The 21,806-nt window shown below is 31.9% G+C and overlaps 1 protein-coding gene and 1 long non-coding RNA gene across 2 annotated transcripts in view; both read right to left on the reverse strand.

The window, feature by feature from the left end:
- Positions 1-6,766: 6,766 nt before the first annotated feature.
- On the reverse strand, positions 6,767-10,070 carry LOC108912453. Its single transcript, XR_001964550.1, has 3 exons — positions 10,012-10,070; positions 7,973-8,005; positions 6,767-6,802 (listed from the first exon to the last, which is right to left on the reverse strand). It is a non-coding gene; the product is annotated as an uncharacterized LOC108912453 (long non-coding RNA).
- Positions 10,071-10,149: 79 nt separating this feature from the next.
- The window catches only part of LOC108912302, a 33,401-nt gene continuing 21,744 nt past the window's right edge, over positions 10,150-21,806 (reverse strand). The window contains exons 7-11 of the mRNA XM_023455935.1: positions 18,836-18,868; positions 16,193-16,225; positions 13,596-13,628; positions 11,557-11,589; positions 10,150-10,274 (exon numbers count right to left, since the gene is read on the reverse strand). Of these exons, the coding sequence (XP_023311703.1) occupies positions 10,150-10,274; positions 11,557-11,589; positions 13,596-13,628; positions 16,193-16,225; positions 18,836-18,868 (257 nt within the window). The remainder of the gene's footprint in view (positions 10,275-11,556; positions 11,590-13,595; positions 13,629-16,192; positions 16,226-18,835; positions 18,869-21,806) is intronic.

The following is a 21,806-nucleotide window of genomic DNA, read 5'->3' on the forward strand; positions in this document are numbered from 1 at the left end:
AAAGTATACTTTCACCAAGTTTCGTCAAAATTAAATTATTTTTGCGGAAATGAGAAATAAAAAACGAAAAAAAAGAAAAAAACCTGTTTTTCGCATTTTTCTCGGAAATTTTGAGATTATCTTCAAAAGTGCCCCCTACAAGAGTTGTAGATTTTTTCATGATCTGTAACTTTTGTATTGGATACTTTTTTGTTTGACATCAACTTTTGCCAGAAATCTCAATGATACCATTTTTCACCCTTCTTCAACCCCCCAAATCAACCCTCCGCCGCCCCTGTTCACGCATTTATTTTTTTTACGTTTATTATAAGCCCCTTTACCATTTCCACTTATAAAAGTCCAGGTAACAATTTTTTTTTCTCTGAGTGTAATTTGGTTGGACTATAAAGGACATTATTATTCTTATTATTGCAGCCAACTTACATGATGTTGCGGCTCGTCTCCATTCAATTTGTATTAGTATTAGTAATGAATTAGACTGTTGTAATTGTTATCTCAACTATTAGCTTAAGTGCAAGTCACTGTATCCAGGAAACAAAAAAATAAATAAATGTTATGTCAACTGTCAGCATTCATAAAATATAATTTGTCCGGACCCAAGAAGATCTTCGGGCCCCCAGGAAGACTACGAGTCAGCACATGATAACTATTTTGAATGAAATTATAGCTATCATAGAAAAATGTAAATTTATTAAACATTCTAAGAAACTATAAGGAATAGCGCTTTTCTCAGCAAAATATCTGGGATACTGGAAAAATTTTTTTTATATTAAGTAGTGGCGTATCTATTTTTTTTAATGAATACTGATACCGACGATTATACGCCACTGCTTCGTTGTATTACGCTAAAATATGTGCTTATATATAGAATATCGTACAGTTTTACACCATACAAAATTTAAGAAATGAGTTCATACCTAACAAGACGAGAAAATAGCACTTTACTGTAAAAGCTTTTAAGGTTTGCTATAACAAAAACCCTGTACCTACATTCCGCGACGTACTAATAATCCACCTTGTATATTAAATAAATTTATCACCATCATCAAATATTAAAAAAATTATATTACAAGCTGTTTAAAGTATCATTATGAATTGTTTATTTGGAAATATATTTTCTACAGTATTTCAATATCAAAAAATGTAAATAGTAATTAACTAAATTATGATTAAATAACCTAACTGGCACACCGCTGCAGAATATTATCTGAAACTACATAGGTATTTGTTGATTTTTTATCAATACCTACATCATATATTTAAGTAACTCGAAAAACAGGCATTGATAAAAAGTGTACAAAATAAATCCGTAAGTACGCGTGACAACATTGTCAAAGTGTTGTTTATATGTTGCTAGGATACGCGTAGGAATGTGGGCCGCTGCAAATCAAATGATTCTGCTGGTAGTAGTTCTCTATCGACAATTCAGAATTTTAAAACTGCTGTTCTATTAAAGTAGCGGTCTGGAGCGAATCTATATCGTATAAAAAAATGTATTTTCGTTTATTTTTTATTTTTTTGAGAGACGAGAAATAAAATTTATGTTTGGTTCGTGGATAGTAAAACGAAATGGTAACATAAATGATTGATATATGTATAAACGGGTGATGAGGGTATGAATGATGGAATACATTATAGTCCACAGTACAAGCCCCCCCTGGAAAGTTGATTACCACATACTTTATAACTCCTGAGGCGCATCCTTTTGACGAGTCTACCACATTTTTCCTGTACGACTTTTCTCGATTCCTCCGCGTTTCCACTCGGAAAAGTCCGAAAACATGGCAATTTCCCGGGGTCTTGAAAACTCAAGACCACATCTTTTATTTTTAGCTTAAGTAACTAGAAATTTTGTTGCAAATGCCGATTTAAATTTGTCCGACAGAAATTCCTCCGACATTGACGTGTCTACCGGTCGAAACATGCCAAAATAACAGGGTATTGAAAATCAATTACCACATAGGTAATTTTTAGTAAAATTAATTGTAAATAATTAATTCAGTCAAAAAGTATTGTTGTCCGACAAATTTCAAGCCGCGTTTTTTCAGTCCGACAGCTGGAAATCGGAATTTTCACGGGGTATGAAAAATCGATTACCACATGTCGGACAAAAATAACACACGATAGAAAAGTGTTTTTTATAAGCAAAAATTGTAATGTCCGACAAAAATATATCCGCAAATCGTCAGTCCGACAAAAAAAGATGAAAAAAATTTCGTAAAAAATGTGCACATGTATTTATAATTTCTAATAAGGTATTTTCATGTATTAAGCAAAATTCCATATAAATATACAATACAGGGTGTTTCAGAAAGACCTCCCGTAAATACAGGGGGTGAGGACGACAAAAAATAAGAATTTTTTGTCATATGAACTATATGTCTATCTCCTCTTCTCAAAGCTCAAGCTTACTTTGAGAAAAGTCACTTATTTTATAGTGTAATATTGTAAGAGTTTAATTAAAAGCCTTTTTTCTCGAAAATCGTCCACATTAGGAAGTTCTAACAAGAGTACATTATTTTTAGAAAATAAAATTGTACAATAGAAATTGGAGCCCGACTGGTAAAAAACCTAACCTTAAAAAAAATATAACTTAAATTGTAATAAGAATGTAGCATAACTAGCGCTCTCTATGAAATATACAAAAAATAATTAGACTAGCGTATTTGGCACCCTTAAAAACCTCGGACTACCAAATTTCATAAAAATATTTCGCACCATTTGGAAATTTTCATAAAAATGTTATTTAAAAAATTTTATTTTGTCTCTCTGTATCTCGAAAACAAGAGGAGATAGACATAGAGTTCATAAGACAAAAAATTCTCATTTTTTATCATACTATCACCCTCTTTATTTACGGGAGGTCTTTCTGAAACACCCTGTATATATTTTTCGTTTTATTCTTGTAATTGTAAATCTCTATATGCTCAATTTAGCCAAATAAATATCGAGAAAAGAATTAAACGATTTCAAAAAAGTATGTATGGTGCAAAAAAATTATGCACAAAAGTTTTGGGATTTTCTTTGAGAAAAATAGGAAAATTTTTGTAAAGAAAAATAACAGACGCGAATGAAAATTTGAAAGAGAAAAAAGGATTTTTATATCAAGTATAATATTATTTAGAAATAATGCATTATGCGCTAAGATCGTATTAATCGCCTCAAAAATAACTTCATTTGTTTATAACTTTTTAAGCATAAAATAAGCAATATTATAATTATTTATTTGAAACAAATAATAATTTACATAATAATAATTAATAACCATTTATAAATATGAAATTTTTGGAGTGAAAAAATTAAATTTCTTCACGTTTATTGATTTATTGATTTTTTAATAATTTGCGGACATTAAATCATCGGACACTTATATCACTATTTTGTACAGTAAATTTAAAAGTGGAAAAAATGAAAATTAGATATGTGGTAATCGATTTTTCATACCCCGTGAAAATTCCGATTTCCAGCTGTCGGACTGAAAAAACGCGGCTTGAAATTTGTCGGACAACAATACTTTTTGACTGAATTAATTATTTACAATTAATTTTACTAAAAATTACCTATGTGGTAATTGATTTTCAATACCCTGTTATTTTGGCATGTTTCGACCGGTAGACACGTCAATGTCGGAAGAATTTCTGTCGGACAAATTTAAATCCGCATTTGCAACAAAATTTCCAGTAACTGAAGCTAAAAATAAAAGATGTGGTGTTGACTTTTCAAAACCCCGGGAAATTGCCATGTTTTTGGACTTTTCCGTGTGGAAAAGCGGAGGAATCGAGAAAAATCGCAAAGGAATAATGTGGTAGACTCGTCAAAACGAAGCTCGTCAGGAGTTAAAGTATGTGGTAATCAACTTTCCAGAGGGGGCCTGTACTGTGGACTATTATTGTATTCCTTTCCAATAAGTTTTGTCAATTATGCAGTACCTACTAGGAATAGTAAAGTTTAAAAATTAATGATAACTCACGTTACGTTCCTTCGTCGAATGTTTGTGTCAGTGCTCCTCCTGAAAACAAAATAGAAAGATTGATTACTTCAATGTATAGGCAGTAAATTTTTATAAGTGGACAAAAATATTGCGTATTTAAAACTCTTTAATGATATACTACGCGTAATTACAAATTGGTTTTTATATACACTAAAAAAAACGCAATCATTTGTTCCGTTCGTCAGTTCATCTCACACATTAATATACGTATTATATACAGTTCCTTTATAAATGTCCGAGCCAATAAAGAACGCTGCTGACATTTGGGTGACCAAATTTTAGAAAATTTATAATGTTAAATGTATTAAACTTACCAAATTCCATAATTGACATAAACATTATGACATGGGACTTTTAATTACATCTTATATGAATTTGTGACAAGGACTTTGCTTGGTTTTAGGAGAGGCTATGTTCCCTAATGTCTCGGACAATTATGAAGAAACTGTATAAAGACTTTTAAGATACTTTGATGTAAAACGATTTTGTTGGGTTGGGGCTCTTATCGAAAGTCAAATGCATAAAACAATCCGACTCTACAGAAGCTCTACTAGCTATTTTATTAGGATAAAATTTTTATGTTCAATAAGTATACTACTACTGATACATGCGGTCGATAATGAACAATTTCGATAATTTTTTTTCCACCATCCCGCAATAAGATTTTAGCATGGTATCAACACAAGAATAAAGTTGTTATTTATTCTTGTGGTATCAGACTACTATTGCGACCAAAAAATCTACGAGAGAGCTGTCAAATTTGAATTTGTTTGAGGAGGTTTTGTACCTCCTCAAACAAATTCAAATTCTGGCCACAAATAAAATAGTTGTTGCATACTTAAATCTGTGAGTGTATTATGGACTTCTCTGTAGATAAAGCTTGAACTGAAAATATTAAAAAAGTGACAAGTGGCCAGAAAAACGACATTTCTAATATAAGTAAAGAAAAACTACGTCTAGGCCTGGGCAAAAAATCGATATATCGATTCCAATCGATTTTATTTTTGAATCGATTAATCGATTTCCAGAAAAAATCGAATTGGAATATCGAATCGAAATAACGAATCGTAATATCGAATCAGATCGAGATATCGCATCGCATCGAATTGTCGAATCGCATCGAAATGTCGAATCAAACCGGTAGTACAGTTGACGCTACCCAAATGTGAACGCATTTTGGTAGTTATGGAAATTTCATCTGAATTTTATCGTAGTAAATTAGACTTTTTTTAGTGGCGTAACACAGAGAGGGTATTCTTATGGATAAATTCGACATTGTCTTCCGCGTCACTGGAAACCTTCCCGAACTCTTACTGACATTTAAATCAGCAGCCACTTCACTCAAAGACCAATTATCTTCTAATTTAGATATAGCCCTTGCTCTATGCGCTTCAGTTAAATGCTCCGGCATATTCACGTTACATGTTTACATTTAATTACGTTTGCTCTAAATGACATATAGGGTGTCCAGAAACTCTCTGCCAAACGGAAACTACAGGTACTAGAGGTTATTTTATGTCGATTTAACTCAAATTACCTTAATCCGAAAATGCTCCCTANAAATTATTATTTAGTAATAATCATTTAATATCTTCCTTCCCTTAGAATTAAAGCAGAATGTGTGAAACGGAATTTGTGAAAGCTACTTCGCAAATTTTACCGAAAATTGATATTTTTATGATCATGAATTGAATTTTTAAAAAGAGACGACCGTTTTAATATTGGCGAAATTAGAGGTATAAAGGCAGTCAGGTAAGGACCAACATTTAATGAATGATTTTATTGTGTTTATTTAAATAAAATACTTATTTATTTAAATAAGGAATGTGCCAAAAGACATAGCAACTTATCTCAATTTGCCTCATCCGTAAACTTATACAAGGCACTGCTTTAGACGTTCTTCCGCCACTCTGATAGCCGACGCAGGGGCCGATATTACCACCATTAAACGACATGGGGGGTGTCGTTCTAATACGTTAGCGGAGACATATAGAAGATTCTATACAAAATAAAATTTCAATCGCAAATAAATTATTACCGTCTTCAGCAGAGCTACGGAACTTGCCAATAATACAAGGTGAACATAAACTTAAACAATTACAGCAGCAGCTTCATTGAACACCCAGAACTAAAAGCTACGATAACTGACAGCACTGAATCTGGCATACCTAAAACTCACTGCAATATCGGCACTTTCAATTTACATGTAGTGCAAAATAAATTGTAATCGTCCTGTGTAAAGTAGTTACTGTTTACTGTACTAGAACGAAAAAGATTTTGGTGTTCTAGAACATACTAGTTATTTATGTACCAAGGGAGATACAGGGATGATTATGCCCGCAGGTGACAAGTTACTTCCAAGGGCCGTTTAGGACCGAGGAAAGTAAGTCGCCTAAGGGCATAATCATCCTAGTATCTCCCATGGTGACCTTATAGGGCTAAGCTATCCACAAATTCAGGTTCAGCTTGTAGGAGTAAGTTATACCCGAATTCAGTTCCTTCCCCCCAAATAAACTTATATACGCACTGGTTGAAATTCAATACAAGCCTTTTCTTCAGTGTGATCTTGAAATGACCTTGAATTGACTTGAAGGTGACCTTTAGGGTTACGCTATCCCCAGATTCAGATTCTGCGAGCCCAAAAACCTATACACTCGCTGGTCAAAATTCAATACAAGTCTTTTCTTCAGTTTGACCTTGAAACGACCTTTACCTGACCTCCAGGTGATCTTAGATAGCTAAGTTAATACTAAAGTTTAAAAATTAACAATAACTCACCTTTTGTGTAGATTGTTTGTGTCAGTGCTCCTCCTGAAAGCACAAAAAGAAAGATTAATTACTTCGACGTAGACAGTAAATTTTTATAAGTAGACAAAAATATTGCATATTTAGAAGAGGCAAGCTATTTAACAGATTATAATCAGAGGAGAGAATTTCGGTAACAATACAGAACCATAATTCATAGTAAATTACCAAATTGGTATTTATATACACAAAAAAATAAATAAAACGTAATCATAATGCACTGTGTTTGGTGCATCGTTTGTCAAATTGAACTGGCCGAAACGAGAGGTGATTTGCAATCTCTCCATGAGTATTTTAATTCAACTTTTTCACTGTTTTGAACAATCCCATAATTCAGTATTTAAAGTTAAATTTAAAAAAAAAGTTATTGGCATAGTCTCTAAATTTCAATTTTTATGTTTACTGTGGTATGGTTCTATCAAATTCAAAATTACTATCAACTAACATCTAGTTGTCATTTTATTAACCCGCAAAGTTTTTGGAAAAGGTAAAAAGAAATTTAAAGCTCAACTTAACGTTGCAATAAAAAAAATAACTAAAAGCGATCGTGATCTTCGAATTCGTTTAAAGATGTCTGTAGTTTATCCCCTTTCTAACGGTATGACATAAAAACCTTTTATCAACTTCACTAATTTGAGTAATTTGCTTAATTTGTGTATGGGGACACATCAGGCTGATATTCGATATTCGGGTTCGACCTGCTACTTATGAAATACTTTTTATTCTTGGTGTATTTTATTACATTTAAATGTATAGCCATTGTGGCGCAGCGACATCTATTAAATAGTAGAATTAGAGGTTAATTTAATTGTTTTCCCATGCAGTATCCTTAATTATTTTATGGTCTGTGGTTTCCGAGTGTGTCGTTTGCTGCACCAGCTACAGATGGCGGTACTCTACCGCTGCTGCCGACAAAAGACAGAATAAAACCCTCTTATTTAGTTACTCATATGGTTTATGTGTAATCGTTAACACCAACAACGTTTTCAAAAGCTCCAACTGGAACGGAAAAGCGCAACAAATTATCTACATATGTTCCACGAAAACGATTTGCTCAATCCAGGTAAGTACTGGTGAAATAAATGAATGATGGAACATATTGTGTTCCTATCCAATAATTTCTGTCAATTATGCATTACTAGGAATACTCAAGTTTAAAAATTAACAATAACTCACCTTTTGTGTAGATTGTTTGCGTCACTGGTCCTCCTGAAAGCAAACAAAGAAAGATTGATTAATTCAATGTAGGTAGACAGTAAATTTTTATGAGTAGGCAAAAATATTGCATATTTAGAAGAGCTTGCCTTTAACGGATTATAATCAGAGGGGAGAATTACGGTAATAACATACAGGGTGTCCCAGTGTCAGCGTACAAAAATTTACCAGGGGGTAGACCAGACCAAAATAAGGCTAACATTCTTATAAAATATTTTTCTGCAATGCATTGTCACTGAATTACAGGATGTTGTTTAGAAAAAAATTATAACTTTCCGCAATAACTCAGAAACCCTTTCAGGGATTTTAATAATTTTTGGGTGAAGTGTGCATCTATATGATGCTTATTTCGATCTGACACCAGGGGCGGCCTAGGCCAACTTGTCCTCAAGGTTATGTCTTCATAACTTTTGCATATCCCAGTTCTATGTAATTTGATTAAGTTTTCCTGAATCTGCAATCGATTCTGAATAAATATGAAAAGAGTTTATTTGTTGTTATCTAGTAGTTATTACATTTTCTTCTAAAATGTGTGCATCCTCCAAATTACCTCTTATTCTGGTATTTCCAATTTGAACACTCCCGGTCTCACGGACTCTTTGGAAAACTGTCTGGAATAAGTGCTGCGAAGGTTGCCTTCTGTTTGGAAACCTGCGTAGTTATTCTCGTGAAGCCGAAAATTAATTTCCATCACAGAAACCGCAGTAAAATATCATATCGGCATATTTGTTGTTGGAAAATTCCATAATACTCAATATCTTGTTATTTTATAAATTTAATTTCTCGTAACTTCGAGTACTGTAATTAATTGAAATATGTGTCGTAAGAAGTAAATAGTGAAAACGAACTAAAAATGTCGTGCCTTATTATAAGTGTTCGTCCCTCACCGATAATATGAAAACGTCCAATTTTTGCTCGTACAAACGCACTACGAATACGCAAGTCATAGGAATAAACAAAAAACGTAATCATAATAATAAATTGACACTTCGGTGAGTAAATAAGAATCTGTGGTAGCGGGGCCTTCGAGATTTACGTAGTAGTTCGTGGTTTATTTTTTTGAAAATCCGTATTTATTCATTTCAGCCTTGTTTGAGGTGATATTGAAAAAAGAACACTTTCTCATGGCAACTTTTTGCCCTCTATCGAATGGCATAATAAATTTTTATATGTAACGTTTCATCTCTCCAGGACCATCATCAACTTAATTCTTTTTAAAAACGACCCTGGAAATTTTATTACATTTTTTGCAAGCCTTCATGACCTCCAATACTGTATTGCCTCAGCCCGAACCATATTCAGACGTTTTGTCTCAAAAATTTCATCTTCAATGTATTCGTTCCAAATTTATTTAATTATCTATATCCATATCATCTTCAGAAAATACAGGCGTGTTTGGACACCAATGGAGGAAATTTTGAGTAAAGGCTGTAAAAGTCAGATGAGCAAACAAAACATTTACTTATTTTTGTGTATTTCATTTGTCACTATATAATTACTACTGTTTCAGTTTGCTGTTAAATAACTTGTTAGGCACTGTTTCACAGTGTATCATTTTAAAAAAAAAATAAAATTTTCGTTTATATGGGATGGAAGGGCTCTTAAGCGGGTGGTGTAAAAATTTGCTTAAGTAACGCGTGAGATTTTTTAATGTCACACTGTCCAGCGACGGGCTATGAAATTTATGAAAATTATGAAAATAAAAAATCAAAAAAATTCTATGTTCTCGACGGAATTTAAGAAAATAAACTTATATACTTCCAGAAATGAAATGTAGCCTCCCTATAAATGTGACCTCTATTCAACGTCATATTTTGTATAAAAAATTGTATTTCCGTTTATTTATTAAAATTCATATGTTTTACGAAAACAATTTGCTCAATCCGAGGTAAGTGCTTACAAAATAAATGAATGATGGAATACATTATTGTGTTCCTTTCCACTAATTTCTGTCAATTATGCAGTACTAGGAATACTATAATTTGAAAATAATAACTCACCATTTGTGCGGAATGTTTGTGTCAGTGCTCCAGCTGAAAGCAAAAAAAAATTGATTAATTCAATGTAGACAGTAAATTTCTATAAATAAACAAAAATATTGTATATTTAGAAGGGGTAGGCTATTTAACGAATTATGATCAGAGTGGACCATCTGCATCACCATCATTTACATCATCATCATCTACAACACCATCAACTACATTACCATCATCTACTCGTACATTATCAACATGTACATCAGCATCATCTAGATTACCATCATCTACATCACCATTATAGTACAATTAAATAAGCCTTTAAATCGAAATTTTGGTCAACTTGCCTGAATTTTTGATATGAGTTAGTTTGAGGTATATTATAACAATAAGTGACTAATTTTTTGTTCAACCTCCGGCCAAGGGTGAAAAAAGATAAAACAAAGGAGTTTTTCAAGATAACTCAAAAGGAGCAAGGGCTAGAAAAAAAAATTTCATATAAAAGTTATAAAGCATACAATTCTACATAAAAATGGCATATTGACTTTTTCTTGTATTATTAAAATTAACAGAGTTAGGAAGGCTAGAAGTTAAGAAAAGATTTCAGAAATTTAAAAAAATTATAAGCAGAAAAACGAATGAATTTTGTATTTTTTTTCAATCTACTCTAAAAAATGTAAAGAGACACGTATTTTTTTTATTGGTGGAAAAACATATTTACGGGGTGAAATACACCCTCAAAGTTCGCTCCCAAAACAGTTTTTTCAAAATTTCTGGGGTTCTAATCAATATTTTGAAATGAAACAAAATGGAAATTACTTATGATAAAAAACAAATATTTCGCAAGTGATTCCGTGTTTNCGCAAAGTTTTTGGGAGAGGTAAAAAGAAATTTAAAGCTCAACTTAACGTTGCAATAAAAAAAATAACTAAAAGCGATCGTGATCTTCGAATTCGTTTAAAGATGTCTGTAGTTTATCCCCTTTCTAACGGTATGACATAAAAACCTTTTATCAACTTCACTAATTTGAGTAATTTGCTTAATTTGTGTATGGGGACACATCAGGCTGATATTCGATATTCGGGTTCGACCTGCTACTTATGAAATACTTTTTATTCTTGGTGTATTTTATTACATTTAAATGTATAGCCATTGTGGCGCAGCGACATCTATTAAATAGTAGAATTAGAGGTTAATTTAATTGTTTTCCCATGCAGTATCCTTAATTATTTTATGGTCTGTGGTTTCCGAGTGTGTCGTTTGCTGCACCAGCTACAGATGGCGGTACTCTACCGCTGCTGCCGACAAAAGACAGAATAAAACCCTCTTATTTAGTTACTCATATGGTTTATGTGTAATCGTTAACACCAACAACGTTTTCAAAAGCTCCAACTGGAACGGAAAAGCGCAACAAATTATCTACATATGTTCCACGAAAACGATTTGCTCAATCCAGGTAAGTACTGGTGAAATAAATGAATGATGGAACATATTGTGTTCCTATCCAATAATTTCTGTCAATTATGCATTACTAGGAATACTCAAGTTTAAAAATTAACAATAACTCACCTTTTGTGTAGATTGTTTGCGTCACTGGTCCTCCTGAAAGCAAACAAAGAAAGATTGATTAATTCAATGTAGGTAGACAGTAAATTTTTATGAGTAGGCAAAAATATTGCATATTTAGAAGAGCTTGCCTTTAACGGATTATAATCAGAGGGGAGAATTACGGTAATAACATACAGGGTGTCCCAGTGTCAGCGTACAAAAATTTACCAGGGGGTAGACCAGACCAAAATAAGGCTAACATTCTTATAAAATATTTTTCTGCAATGCATTGTCACTGAATTACAGGATGTTGTTTAGAAAAAAATTATAACTTTCCGCAATAACTCAGAAACCCTTTCAGGGATTTTAATAATTTTTGGGTGAAGTGTGCATCTATATGATGCTTATTTCGATCTGACACCAGGGGCGGCCTAGGCCAACTTGTCCTCAAGGTTATGTCTTCATAACTTTTGCATATCCCAGTTCTATGTAATTTGATTAAGTTTTCCTGAATCTGCAATCGATTCTGAATAAATATGAAAAGAGTTTATTTGTTGTTATCTAGTAGTTATTACATTTTCTTCTAAAATGTGTGCATCCTCCAAATTACCTCTTATTCTGGTATTTCCAATTTGAACACTCCCGGTCTCACGGACTCTTTGGAAAACTGTCTGGAATAAGTGCTGCGAAGGTTGCCTTCTGTTTGGAAACCTGCGTAGTTATTCTCGTGAAGCCGAAAATTAATTTCCATCACAGAAACCGCAGTAAAATATCATATCGGCATATTTGTTGTTGGAAAATTCCATAATACTCAATATCTTGTTATTTTATAAATTTAATTTCTCGTAACTTCGAGTACTGTAATTAATTGAAATATGTGTCGTAAGAAGTAAATAGTGAAAACGAACTAAAAATGTCGTGCCTTATTATAAGTGTTCGTCCCTCACCGATAATATGAAAACGTCCAATTTTTGCTCGTACAAACGCACTACGAATACGCAAGTCATAGGAATAAACAAAAAACGTAATCATAATAATAATTTGACACTTCGGTGAGTAAATAAGAATCTGTGGTAGCGGGGCCTTCGAGATTTACGTAGTAGTTCGTGGTTTATTTTTTTGAAAATCCGTATTTATTCATTTCAGCCTTGTTTGAGGTGATATTGAAAAAAGAACACTTTCTCATGGCAACTTTTTGCCCTCTATCGAATGGCATAATAAATTTTTATATGTAACGTTTCATCTCTCCAGGACCATCATCAACTTAATTCTTTTTAAAAACGACCCTGGAAATTTTATTACATTTTTTGCAAGCCTTCATGACCTCCAATACTGTATTGCCTCAGCCCGAACCATATTCAGACGTTTTGTCTCAAAAATTTCATCTTCAATGTATTCGTTCCAAATTTATTTAATTATCTATATCCATATCATCTTCAGAAAATACAGGCGTGTTTGGACACCAATGGAGGAAATTTTGAGTAAAGGCTGTAAAAGTCAGATGAGCAAACAAAACATTTACTTATTTTTGTGTATTTCATTTGTCACTATATAATTACTACTGTTTCAGTTTGCTGTTAAATAACTTGTTAGGCACTGTTTCACAGTGTATCATTTTAAAAAAAAAATAAAATTTTCGTTTATATGGGATGGAAGGGCTCTTAAGCGGGTGGTGTAAAAATTTGCTTAAGTAACGCGTGAGATTTTTTAATGTCACACTGTCCAGCGACGGGCTATGAAATTTATGAAAATTATGAAAATAAAAAATCAAAAAAATTCTATGTTCTCGACGGAATTTAAGAAAATAAACTTATATACTTCCAGAAATGAAATGTAGCCTCCCTATAAATGTGACCTCTATTCAACGTCATATTTTGTATAAAAAATTGTATTTCCGTTTATTTATTAAAATTCATATGTTTTACGAAAACAATTTGCTCAATCCGAGGTAAGTGCTTACAAAATAAATGAATGATGGAATACATTATTGTGTTCCTTTCCACTAATTTCTGTCAATTATGCAGTACTAGGAATACTATAATTTGAAAATAATAACTCACCATTTGTGCGGAATGTTTGTGTCAGTGCTCCAGCTGAAAGCAAAAAAAAATTGATTAATTCAATGTAGACAGTAAATTTCTATAAATAAACAAAAATATTGTATATTTAGAAGGGGTAGGCTATTTAACGAATTATGATCAGAGTGGACCATCTCCATCACCATCATTTACATCATCATCTACAACACCATCAACTACATTACCATCATCTACTCGTACATTATCAACATGTACATCAGCATCGTCTAGATTACCATCATCTACATCACCATTATAGTCCAATTAAATAAGCCTTTAAATCGAAATTTTGGTCAACTTGCCTGAAATTTTGATATGTATTAGTTTGAGGTATATTATAACAATAAGTGACAGTAATTTTTTGTTCAACCCCCGGCCCAGGGTGAAAAAAGATAAAACAAAGGAGTTTTTCGAGATAACTCAAAAGGGGCAAGGGCTAGAAAAAAAGTTTCATATAAAAGTTGTAAAGCATACAATTCTACATAAAAATGGCATATTGACTTTTTCTTGTATTATTAAAATTAACAGAGTTAGGGAGGCTAGAAGTTAAGAAAAGATTTCAAAAATTTAAAAAAATCATAAGCAGAAAAATACTTCGCAAGTAATTCCGTGTTTGGGGTTTCAGAAAAACTATATTTTTTATTTATAAAAATATCATATTTACTCAAAAAGAATTAAAAATATGATTTATGTAAACAAATTGACAAAATTAAATTGACCTGTTTTGAGGTTTTCGTTAAAATCTCTGTTTAGGGGGGTGAACAACAAATTTGAAATTGTTATAACTTTCTTATTAAAAATTAAAAAATATATCTATTTTTCTGAAGAGAAAGGTAACATTTTTTAGAGTAGATCGAAAAATAATTACAAAATTCATTCATTTTTCTGCTTACGATTTTTTTAAATTTCTGAAATCTTCCCTTAACTTCTAGCCTCCCTAACTCTGTTAATTTTAATAATACAAGAAAAAGTCAAGTGGCCATTTTTATGTAGAATTGTATGTTTTACAACTTTTATACGAAACTTTTTTCTAGCCCTTACCCGTTTTAAGTTATCTTGAAAAACCCCTTTGTTTTATCTTTTTTCACCCTTGGCCGGGGGTTAAACAAAAAATTACTCTCACTTATTGATATAACATTCCTCAAACTAACATATCAAAAATTCAGGCAAGTTGACCAAAATTTCGATTTAAAGGCTTATTTAATTGGACTATTATGCACATCAATATCGTATACATCACCATCATCTACATCATCTACATCATTGTTTTTGAAATATTCTACATAGAAAGTTTCAAAAAGGCATCTGGTTAGTAAATATAAAAATTTTCACCAATAGACTTCGATCAATAAAGCAGAAAATGTAAAAATGATTAAGAATAATCTAGTCACGGTTCTGTTCTGGATCAATTTTATAGGACATTCAGTATACTATAAAGATTCAAGAAACATCTTATAAAATTGTTCATCAAAAGTCCTCAATCAATAAAGTAGAAAAAAATAAAAAGAATATGAATGTGCAATTCTGACCTGAGTGGAACATTCAGTATAAAGTTTCAAAAAAGAATCTGATTATAAAATAATTTCATCCACAGACTTCAGTATACATAAGGTAGAAAAGGTAAAAAGAATAAGGAAACTCGCTCTGTCCGTACTTCTGATCTGGATCATTTTGTGGAATATCCAGTATAAAGTTTCAAAAAGGTATCTGGTTAGTAAATATAAAATTTTTCATCAAATGACTTCAGTAAATAAAGAAATAGTTAAAAAAGAAAAAGGAAAAGTCTAACTTGATTCAGATCTGGGTCAATTTTGTGGAACATCCAGTACATAGATTTCCAAAAAAGCGACTGATCAGTAAATATACAACTTTTCTTCAAAAGTTTTCAATAAATAAAGTAGAATAAAAGCCTAGTCCACCTGTTGTGTCAGTTTTATGAAACATCCAGTACATAAATTGATAAAAACATCTGGTTAGTAAAATATAAAATTTTTCATAAAAACTTTGTAAACAATAAATTTTTGAAATATACAGAAATCCCTGTACCATTCAAGCTTCAACCCAATTTAAAATATCTATTTGAAAATTTCTATTTTTTTCTTGTAAAAAGGTTTGAAACTATTTGAAATTAAGAACTGAAATTTGGAACGATATTTAGACTGCTGAGGCTTCTTCTAAACAAGTATTTTTTATTGTCCTCGGAAAGCAAATTTCGGCGGTAAAAAGTACCCTTCGAAAATGTCCCGTTGGTTGGGACGAAGAAAGAACGAAACTCGCACGTAGCGGAGCGAATCCCCGATCGGTCCCCGCAGAAAACCCTCAAAACGTCCGTTGGTAAGCGTACGAAAATTTGCGTTTTTGGCCGAGAAGCCCCCAGTAAACTGAAATTTTACTCGGAAGAACTTAAGAAATCGCCTTCAAAATATGTCTAACGGACAAAGGAAGAAAGATTTACCAACACGTATAGAATTCTGCGAAATAAATGATCGCTGGAATACATTATTGTGTTCCTTTCCAATAATTTCTCTCAATTATGCAGGACTAGGAATACTAAAGTTTAAAAATTAACAATAACTCACTTCCTGTATAGATTTTTTGATCCACTGCTCCTCCTGAAAGCAAAAAAAGAAAGATTAATTAATACAGTATAAACAGTAAATTTTTATAAGTAGGCAAAAATATTGCATATTTATAAGAGGTATAAACAGGCTATTTAACAGATTATTATCAGTGAAGAAAATTTCGGTAACAATACAAAACTACAATTCACACTAAGTGTAATTACAAATTGGCTTTTATATTCACAAAAAAATTAAATTAATTAAGAAAAACTACGCCATTAAACTCTGTTTGGAAATGAAAGAGAGTAATAAAACCCCGAGATAAGAACCGGCCATGGGCGTGGTAATATTTCGTTTCAGGTAATTATCGGGTAACACTAATGCTAACAAAAATGACAGGGATTGGAAAATCGACTTTTAAAGGAAACAAAAAATGAGCAAGATACTGTAAATCCCCCAAAATCATCTACAGGGAGGTCAAAAGTCGTTATAGATGATTTCTTCAAAAATGTCATTCGCAGAAAAGTACACTCATTTTATTTTAAAAAAGAAATACCAACGCTAAACAAAATTTTAAGTGAACTTTCAGAGGACAACGATTTGCCAAAAATCAGTAGAAGCAAATTATGGGCCGTCTTACGAGAGTTGAATTTTTGCTGGGAAAAGCAGAACAGGAAGTCAGTTCTTATCGATAAAGATGAAATTATTTGTTGGCGAAGATCCTACTTAAGATCAATTAGAAAATTCCGTGACGAAGGGAGGAATATTTATTATCTAGACGAAACTTGGGTCAACGAGGGATATACTGTAACAAAAGTATGGCAAGATAAAAATGTAAAAAGTTTTCGACAAGCATTTTTGGATGGACTTTCAACAGGGTTCAAGGCACCTTCAGGTAAAGGGCGAAGATTAATAGTGACACATATAGGTAGTGCCAGTGGTTTTGTAGATGGCGGTTTACTTTTATTTGAATCTAAAAATACAGGTGACTATCACGAAGACATGAACGCAGATGTTTTCGAAGAGTATTTTACACAGATGTTGGATCTTATTCCTCCGGGGTCTGTAATTGTCATGGATAATGCCAGTTACCATTCACGGCAGACCGAGCGGACGCCTACGACTGCTTGGAGGAAAGCCGATATAATTCAATGGTTATCCGGAAAAAACATTTCTTTTGAAACAAATATGGTGAAAAAGGAACTTTTGACACTTGTCAATCTTAATAAAGATCAGAAAAAATATGTTATCGATGAAATGGCAACAAATCGCCAAATAACGGTACTACGGTTACCACCTTATCACTGTGAACTTAACCCAATCGAATTAGTCTGGGCGCAGGTAAAAGGAGATGTAGCGCGAAATAATACGACGTTTAAATTAAGTGACGTGAAAATTTTGTTAAAAAATTCCTTGGAACGAGTAACTGCAGATAACTGGCAAAGATGTATACATCATGTACAAAAAGAAGAGGAGAAAATGTGGGAACTCGATAATTTAATTGACGTTACTGTGGAACCTATCGTTATCAATCTAGGAGACGAAGATAATTCATCAGAATATTCAGAGGATGAATTTTAATATACCTACTTTTTTATTTTCTTTATTGTACATTTATACAACACTACATTTACTCACCATAATTTGAATTTTCAAAATACATATATTTTTGTGTGGAATAAAAGTCTATTCATTAAATTTAAATAAATATTTTGATAATAATATTGAATAATTTTATTTGAATTACTAAAAACCCTCTTAACCCGGTTATGATGCTTAAAGTAGCCTCATGTTTTGAAATGCTGTTTTTATATTGTTTACTTATAAGAGAAATGGACCGAGAAATTGAAGCGGCATAGACAAAGACGGATTGTCGGGGATTAAATTTTAGCTACCTGCTACAATTTAGTACAGTCCGATCGCACAAAGTTTTGTTAAAAGTAGACCTCATCTATACCGAAACTACATAATATAAAAATATTGAATATAAGCACCATTTACGATTTGCATACATAATAAGCATTTATTACTCTCTTTCATTTCTAAACAGACTATAGTAACCTTTATTTTGAAAAATATATTAACAGAACTGCATTACACTATTCGTATACTGTCTGTCAAAGAATGAGCCTTTTATACCTAGATTCTAAGATGAAATTAATGGCAGAAGTTCTGATAAAAAGACACTAACAGGCGCTTTACTGTCAAGATACGGGGTGTTGAATTATAAAAAATTGAACTTAGTTTTAACCAAAATATATCTATATAACTATATAATAGCAGTTGTTTTCTAATTTTACATGACGAATAACATCCTGATCATTAGGTGTAGTTTGAGTTGATTTAAAAATCTAGTGGCGTGCAGTAGTTATTACAGAGAACCTTTTGCGAAATAAATGATACGCCACTGACTAAAATAAAAAAAAGGTGACATATTTAGAATCCCCAGACATTTTACAAGCAAAATATGTATACTAGTTTCATGTCCTTAAAATGCATTTGCAAGAAAAACTGATTCTGATGTTCTACGGAAGGGGTTTGCTTATTCCCAGGTAACTGCTTATGAAATAAATGAATGTTGGAACACATTATTTCCAATAATTTTAATCAATTATGCAGTGCTAGGATAACTAAAGTTTAAAAATTAATAAAATAACTCACCATATGTGTCGAATGTTTGTGTCAATGCTCCTCCTGAAAGCGAAAAAGAAAGATGATTAATTCAATATAGACAGTACATTTTTCTAAGCAGCAAATATATTACATATTTAGAAGAGGTGGGCTATTTAACGGATTATAATCAGAGAAGAGAATTTCGGTAACAATACAGAACTATAATTCATACTAAGCGAATACTAATTACGAATTGAAAAATATAATCAAATAAAACGTAATCATAATAATAATTTGACAATTCGGTTAGTAAATAAGACGCCGAGGTAACGGGGTCATCAAGATTTAAGTCATAGTTCCTGGTTTGTTTCGTTCGTCAGTTCATCTCACACATTAATATACTAAATATAAAGAAACATTTATCTTTTATTTTAAATAGCTTCAATAAGTAAGCAACAGAAAATTAAAATATGCCAAGATTATTTGATTAAACAGTAAGAGATCTTCAGGTCTTATACAAGAAAAAAATTGATAATTTTTTCAAAATTTTGATTTTTTTTTCGATATTTGATTGAAGTGAAATTGTGAGAAAAAAAAACGCAAAAAAAAGTTTCATCCTAATCATCATTGACTGATGTCTGGGGAACAATAAACCTACTCCTTTAATTTTTTATAAAACTTTGACGATTCAGGAAAAGACCGATAGATTTCAAAGTTAACAGGCTTCATGGGCATAAATTGAGCAAAAAAAAATATTTTTCTGAAACATAACAAAAGGCCCTTGAAGAGGATTGATTCAAAACCCACCTTCCGTTCGCTGTACGATCAGTTCATGATGAGTTATCGATGATAAAAAAGAAAGAAAATAAAAAAACCAAACTGAACCGGAAAATCAGGCTATATGACCCTGATATTGATTAAGCCCATGGGTAGTCTTGAAAAAAAAATTTGTAAAATATTTGCCTTGCATTTTTTCCTTCGATTGCTCCGAAAGTGATACTAAAAAAATTTTTTTCGTCTCAACATTAGCTTCAAGATGCTTTTTTGTTTTTGTCTATACGACCATTATTCATAAAGTTGCAGCCTTTCAAAAATTACTTAAAAAATTAAAAAATTTTTCTGTTCCATTAATTTTTTTGTTGGGTTTATATACAAGGTGTTCCGTTTAAAATTCCCCAGCTGGATATCAAAAGAACCGCAACGAAGCAAATGCGTTGATAAAGACAAAAAGGTTTTATGATCGGGATGTCGACGGTTTGGGTAACGTACCTGATAAAGTCTTTTGATTCTCTTGAATTTCTACGGCATTCATCAAATATTAAAATTATGTCGAGCTTTTCTTCATTCGTGTACTGGACCATACTGAATGAATTTCAAATGTGTCAAAGTTGAAGGTGTAGACTTGTAGTTATGGTAATAGTAGTATGTAATCAATTTTGACACTTCAAGAAAACAAAAAAAAGGTTCAAGAAAACGACCAGTTTTTAAATACCATTATATGGACTAACTATGGATATTATTTGTAATTTTTGTTAATTTTGCATCAGTTTTTGTTAAATAAATATTACTTTACCTTGATCGAAAAGACTATGATTTGCGTAAACAAGATTAAATGAAGTAATTTCCTGTGATATCTATTAGTTAAATAAAATTAATTCATCACTGTTTTATTCAAAGCAATCTAATACGACGAAAATCTGCAGTAGTTATGCCTGAAAACTTAACTTTAAAAAATCTTCCTCCTGGAAAAAAAATTACCTCAAATCCAAGTATCTCGGAAACTAGTGGCTTTTCGAAAATTGTTTATATCACAAAAGTTGCTTATAATTTAGAGATCTTTCATGTGCGCCACTTTTCAAAACTGCTGTCAACAAAATATGTTTTCGGATTGCAGCGACATCTATACCTGCACTGAGAGGAACGGGATTTGTACTCACAAGTAAAGCTATTTATTGAAACTATACAGTGGATTTTTCAGAAATCATCTATCTTTTTCCGTTTTCGAGATATCCAGCTGGGGAGTTTTAAACGGCACACCTTGTATATATTTGTTTTTAATTGGTTATGGATATCTTTCAAAAGTATCTATTTTTATAACGTTACAATTCAAGATTATGTTGCTTTAATTGTGTAATACATATGTATTTCACAATTAAAGCAACATAATCTTAAATAATAATATATGCATTATTCCAGAGTACGAATAAGCAAGTCGTAGGAATCAACCAATGTCCCAATTACAGGACAAAAAAGTATAGACGTTCAAGTACAAAACACTAAAAATATAAAAAATCATAGTTCTAAATAAATATAAATAGATATACAGTGTAACTAAATAAGTGTAAAACATTTAAGGGGGTAATTCCTCATCGAAAAAACATAGGATCTTTCATATAAAGAAACTTCATTGGAGCATCCCTTGTTAAGATAAAGCCCCTTTCACAAGCACTAAACAAGTTACAATATTGAAATTAACCTGACATTTTCTACTACCAAAAAGACACTTAGCCAGTGATTTATTTGGTTTACCCCATGGTTGTAAGGGGTGGAAAACGCAACCCCTAAAATTTATTTCCAACGTAACTTTTTGTCTTATTATTTGTTTACCATTTAAAAATTTATTTCCGATAGCCTGTTTCATTCTAAAAAAAAATGTCTCTTGAATTTTTTGCCCAAATTAAACCAGTTCGCAGTAAAAAATTATTTTACGAACAACTACAGAGATACATCGTCATAAATGCGGACTGGATTTACTGTTATTTTGTAGTTACTACCTGCATTAAATGATTAAAGGGGAATAATCAAAACTAATTTATTAATAACAAAACATACAACATGTAGAAATCATAGTAAATGTTCAATATGTCTACCTTCAGACATTACGCATGCGTCTAGACGTCGGCGCATTGAGCCACGTATTCGCTCAAATATTCCTGGAGTCTCTCTAATTACCCTGCACGCATCGATAATGCGGTTTCTTAAGTCCTCTACATCGCGAACAGGAGTACGATAAACCAAA

This window comes from Anoplophora glabripennis, unplaced genomic scaffold, assembly GCF_000390285.2.
Source record: "Anoplophora glabripennis isolate ALB-LARVAE unplaced genomic scaffold, Agla_2.0 scaffold35, whole genome shotgun sequence".
In the NCBI taxonomy this organism is placed as follows: Eukaryota; Metazoa; Arthropoda; class Insecta; order Coleoptera; family Cerambycidae; genus Anoplophora; species Anoplophora glabripennis.